Source organism: Camelina sativa, chromosome 1 (assembly GCF_000633955.1).
Source record: "Camelina sativa cultivar DH55 chromosome 1, Cs, whole genome shotgun sequence".
NCBI classification, from domain to species: domain Eukaryota; kingdom Viridiplantae; phylum Streptophyta; class Magnoliopsida; order Brassicales; family Brassicaceae; genus Camelina; species Camelina sativa.
Genome location: NC_025685.1, coordinates 4477947 through 4483689, shown reverse-complemented (window position 1 = coordinate 4483689; position 5743 = coordinate 4477947). Strand labels below are relative to the sequence as shown.

The window sequence follows — 5743 nt, the reverse complement described above, 5'->3', positions numbered from 1 at the left end:
TGTTTAAACGAGTGGTGGTTATAGGGGTGGAACGAGACGAGAGATAGATAATGTTGTGAGAGATTTTGATTATTTATATAATGAATCGTCCAACTCCACCACTTGTGTTGCAGCTGCTTCTATCTACGTCGCTTATCGTCTCCCCAATTTCTATCTCTATCTCTGGTTCACACGCTTAAGTTATTATATATATAAAAAGTATCTGCAACTAGAAAGGTGAGGAGGAAACTTAATTTACTTACTACTAGTGATGATGTGAGGTTTTGTGACTGTCAATTTTGATACAACTAAGGTTCGTCGTCAACACGGATTTGAAGTGGGGTTATTAGTTTGAAATTTGAATAGGGGTTTAAAGATTTTAAATGTTATGTAGAATTTAGAGCTAGTAGAATTTGTTGTTATTAGATCAAGAGTTTGTTGAATAGGGCTAGTAGAATTTGTTGTTACTAGAATCTGTTGTTATTGATTTGTGATTGGTAAAAAGTCATTTAAAATCTTAATAAATTTGGTTTATTCGATTCGGACTTTTATAAAGTTATTAAAAATTTTGTATTATTCAATTAAAACAAAAGAATTTAAGATTGTTAATGAATTCAATTATTATACAGAGATTGTTTGGATTATTTTACAAGATTTTAGAAAACTAATCAACAAAATTCTATAGCAATCTTTAATAATCTTTCACTTATTCACTTTTAATGATTTTGTTGAAATTCTTCAAAAATCTTCGTTTTTTTTTGGTTATCAATAATGTCAATTTAGTCTAACAATATATAGTTTTTTAAAGAGAATAATAATAAAATAATATTGTCAAAACAAAACAAAAAAAACAAAATAATAATGTGGCATATGTTTCATGACCCTAACTTTTAAGTTTGAATAAAGTATGGGACGCCTTTGTCTCCCATCTCCCTCCAAAAAAAACTTTTATGTGGCTTTCTAAAAAATTACCATTAAAAAGTCAAATGGACTCTCATGATTCACAAATCTCTCTATTTTATGGGGGTTTCCATGACCTTTTTTATGAAGAAAAGTACATAAAATTCTAAACTAATAACATAATAATTTAGTTTGTTGATAATCCAAGATTTTTTTTGTTTTAATTGAATAATATAAACTTTTAAAGACTTTATAAAACTCTTAATCCAATAACACTAAATTATAAAGATTTTAGAAAACTTTTTACTAATCCACAACTAATAACACCAAATTTTACTAGAATTTTGTAAAGTTACTAAACAACGTGGAAGGAACAGTGCGAAACATAAATTTATCTAATAGGAATAAAAAAACAAGAGAAAAATGTAACATATGGATTGTGGTTGCCTACTATTTTAGCTGTGTACGAGTTCGCATAAAGTACTAGCTTACATGTGATTGTAGACGTTGGTCAAGGTAATTTAGTATTGCAAAATATCAAGTGAGTTGCAGTCTAATGGCATTTTCTGTGACCTTACAAAAATGGTGCTTCCTAAAACTTTAGTAAAACAGTAAAACTCATAAACATAAATAACAACATATTTTACATAATATTTAAAGTCATTAATATTTTCTTTAAATCCTAAACCAATAACCCCTTAGTCTTTTTTTGGTTATGATGATGTCAATTGAGTTTAACAGCCTTTGAGAAAATATATAGTTTTTAAAGAGAATAATAATAAAATAATGTTGTCAAAACAAAACAAAAATAATAATAATGAGGCATATGTTTCATGACCCTAACTTTTATATGACGGTAGCAAATTTTATACACATTATTTTAGTGACTCTTATAATAAGATTGTTAGACAAGAAAAGAGGTGTCTGGTGAAGAAACCTATTTTAGAATTTGAGTCAATTACGTTTCGATTTTTTCATAACTATTAGTCAAGTTACATTGGTACATATGGAAGGCGTGCGTCTTCGTGGACGGTGCACATAAAACTGAAATAACTTGGAACGCGAACATTATAAAGCTGGAATTTTGTTTTAGCGAAATGGATAGCACACAAAATTTGTGAAATGGATAGCACACAAAATTATAAATCTATGACATTGTAAAGCCCAACAGAAGCCCATGTAACTAGGTCTAAGAAAGTAGATTCAAATACAGTTGTCTCTTGTGATGAACATCATTACATCAAAGTGATGGGGCTTGTAATTTTAGGTTAATTATGGCCTTGAATGGCACCTGATTTTGTATCAGCTTTTAGTTTTAGGTTCTGCAAAATCCACTTTTCAAGTCATTCACAACTATGAGAAAAATAGATTTCCTAGAATTTAGGAAAACTAGATTTTGAAGAATTTTAGCAATTTTTTCGTAAAATCTAATAACCACATTTTGTATGTTTTTCGGTGTGACCTTTTTTTCTTTCTTTTTTTTAATATATATTTATTTTAATTTACTTAAATTCCAAAACAAAGTAAAACATTTTTTTGTGCAACTAGCAAACTAAAACCTATTCCATGGATAAGCTTTTTTTGCATCATTTTATTTTTTTATCTTTTAAGAAAATTTATATCCTTATTTTACTATTTAAAAAATAATTATTATACAGAAAAACCAAAAGCTAATTAAGTTACCATTCAAAATTGTGCAAAAACTAAAATCTACACCAAAATCAAAAACTAAAACTCAAAAACTATAATCCAAAATATAAAAACCAATTAAAAACTAGAAGCCATTCATGGCCTATATAAATTGTTTAGTCTATTGTTGCTAAGGTGCATATGTTGTAGCTTAAATATATTGGCCCAATCCCGGCTTAATATAAGAGATTTATTAAAAAATGAACAATCTCAGTATTTATTAATTTGTCAACTAATCCTAAAAATTTATAGTAAATATATATATATTTATTTTATTTTTTATTTGTCAATCTCGATTTTTTATTTTTCGGTTATCTAAACTTTCTACCGAATTGAACTGAATAATATTTCGGTTTGGTTTGTTTTAGCATTTATTATATCTTAGCTGTTGTTGCTAAGGGGTATATGTTGTCACGATATGAGCGTAAGCATGAAAATGGTTGAGCGAAAAAGAATGATTAGTAAATAAACAAGATTATTAATTAATTAAAAAGATAGGAAATAGAAGACATATACATATCTATTGATCGATAGTCTTCTACACACATACACAAATTTGAAAACACTTAATTATTAAAACGTGGACACAAGAGTCTTAACGTTTTTGTCACATACACGACAATTATTGAAAACATGAAAAACAACACCGTGAAAGATGACCACCCACTTCACCTCCAGATGCACGTGATATCTTTATGAAATTAAAGGATATGGTTTGTCTAGGCAGTTTCAACTGCAATTATCGAATCCTTGGTGCATACCGTGGAACATGCGTTGGCACATTTTTTAACCGCTTCATTCACGATTTCACTAGCATCTAGCCATCAAAACGAAATTTGAGTGGATTATTATTTTATCGATTATCACCAAAAAAAAAAAAATTGGTGAGTTTGATTTACCATTCTGAAGAGTGATTAAGGCACCACACACAGAGGAAACACATCCCAATTTGCAGAACTTATTGACAACATCACCTTATGACAAAAAAAAAATCATAACACAAAAAAAAAAAAAATTACAAGACGTCTTGTAACAAATAACATTCGTAATGATGAAAAATATTAATCAATTTACCTGTGTTTTCGAGAATGTCTTTTGTGTATCCGCTAGGACATGACCCATTAACGATTTGGCAGCCACTGATGCTTGCACACCTTGGCCTGGGACGTCCCCCAAAGCGGCAAACATTATAGATATTTCTAGCTTGGGTGGACGGACAGCAGCTCTTTGCGTCAACTTGAATTTGTGCCATGAACAGACACATTACAAGCACACATACGATCAAATTTTTGCCTTCCATCTCTCGATTGATCAGTTGTTTGATCCCAAAATGTATGTGGAGAGTTATAAGAATGTATTGATGAAATGTTGATAAAATAAGGCTCGCTTAAATATTAGTTAGTCTGCAACCACAAACTTTATTGGAAGAAGCGTATGTGGGGTTTGAAGGGGCAATATACTAAAGATTAGTTTATAACAACGTGTTTTGTGGAAGTTTCGAGTTATATAACTAACTTTCCACTCTCCAGTGGTTGTTTTTTTTTTCGAAAGCAAAACACATTTTTGTAGTTAGATTAATGTTTTGTGAAGAAGAAAAAAATCGTAACACACCTTCATGATTCCTTCTTCTCCAAGGGACTATAAAGTTTTATAGTAAAGATGAAATCAAACTGTTACCAATAACTCCAACAAGATCACGTCTATGTCTCTTTTAAAAAACATTATCGTGGAAGCAAACAAACTATATAAGCCACATGATTTGGAACCCAAGTTCTAATACCTTGGTAATCTGTTGAGACTAAAAATACAAAAATGTTTAGAAAACTATTATTATAGAATCTCATAAGAAATAAGATACAAGTTATATGTCTATTACGTACTATGAGCCATGAGTAATAACTCCCCGTGTAAATGTTTAGAAAACTATTAGTATGAGTAAAATGTCTATTGACTATAATGTTTGTATCACTTCTCTCCTGTAAATATTTTGAATTTGAAACGTAAGATTTAGTTGGTATATTGTTAACGAAAAAGAGAATAGATCTCTATGTTTGGCTCTTTAACAGGGCGTGCCTATGGGTAAGAAAAAAGGTATTTGTCTCAGACCCCGAAAATACATAGTTTTTGTGTGTGTGTGTGTGTTTTTTTTTTGAAAAGGGCTTTCTATTAAAATGCAAAAGAGAAATAAAAAGATACAAAAGCTCTGACTTTAGAGTTATTAGATATTGGGCTTTAAGCCCATAAGTTAAAAAACCCCGCATAACCAAACACATATTGAAGGTTTACAATGAATCGAGATATGACTAAGTCACCGATGAACAGTGAAACATCACCTTAGATTTGAAGAGATGGAGGAGAACCATTGCTGGAACATCGATGAAGTAAGCGCCGGATTAGTATCAGTAAGTGAAGTGATCTTGTTCCGGATAGTGTAGTCGATGATTCGCAAGAGGCCATCCGTCGTGTTAAACTTCTATCGATGGAGCATGTGATTTCGCTCAGTCCATATGACATAGAGAGAGCATTGCCATGCTAGCAGTGATAGTCGATGAAGTAAGCGCCAAATAGTTTTTGTGTGTTTTTTTGCAATCTCAATTCTGGAAAATATGGTGTATCATTATAGTTTTGGGAGTTTTTTTATTTCCTAAACAACTCATGTATGACTCCTTTGAGTATATTTATTTATAGAAATAGACAAAAAGGAAAACAAAACCTTAAATTGTGAAAACCCAAGTAAGGTTGTGATTTGTGAAACAGAAAGAAAAAAGATTAAGAGAAGTTGGCGAAAGAGTTTATTGAAATAAAAAGAAGAAGGATTATTTTTTTTAATTTTTTTTGAAATATTTTTATGGTTTTGAATTTTTGATATTTATTTTATTATTTCATAAAATATATTAAAATAATCTTTAATGTTAGCTCGCCTTAAGCCCCGATAAATCTGGGTACGGCACTGCTCTTGAAGTGTTTATTTTCTGTAAATTCACTAGCTATAAGGTGGGTGATAGGTTAAACACATTTACGGATTCTAATTACTAAGAACTGGAATAACGGAATCGTTGTGTTTGGCTTGATTTAGTGGAAGAATTAAGTTAGTATGAAGCGTTTGAGTAGATTGAAGTTTGGAAGATAAGAATGTAGTTAGTTACAACGTGTTTTGGTACCCTTTTTTTTTTTT

The 5743-nt window shown here is 30.2% G+C and overlaps 1 protein-coding gene across 1 annotated transcript; it reads right to left on the bottom strand.

Moving 5' to 3' along the window:
* LOC104765645 (probable thionin-2.4) lies at nucleotides 3027–3957 on the bottom strand. The gene is made up of 3 exons (XM_010489431.1): nucleotides 3643–3957; nucleotides 3468–3542; nucleotides 3027–3385 (listed from the first exon to the last, which is right to left on the bottom strand). Exons 1-3 carry the CDS (start codon nucleotides 3866–3868, stop codon nucleotides 3288–3290), a joined length of 399 nt encoding a protein of 132 aa, XP_010487733.1. The 5' UTR covers nucleotides 3869–3957; the 3' UTR covers nucleotides 3027–3287.

What these genes read in the sequence shown, in the direction of transcription:
- LOC104765645 (XM_010489431.1), bottom strand. Translation starts at nt 3,868, where the DNA reads ATGGAAGGCAAAAATTTGATCGTATGTGTGCTTGTAATGTGTCTGTTC. An exon ending in AGACATTCTCGAAAACACAG is followed by an intron (nt 3,543 to 3,642) that starts GTAAATTGATTA and finishes TTTTGTCATAAG; the next exon opens with GTGATGTTGTCAATAAGTTC. An exon ending in CTTAATCACTCTTCAGAATG is followed by an intron (nt 3,386 to 3,467) that starts GTAAATCAAACT and finishes TTTGATGGCTAG; the next exon opens with ATGCTAGTGAAATCGTGAAT.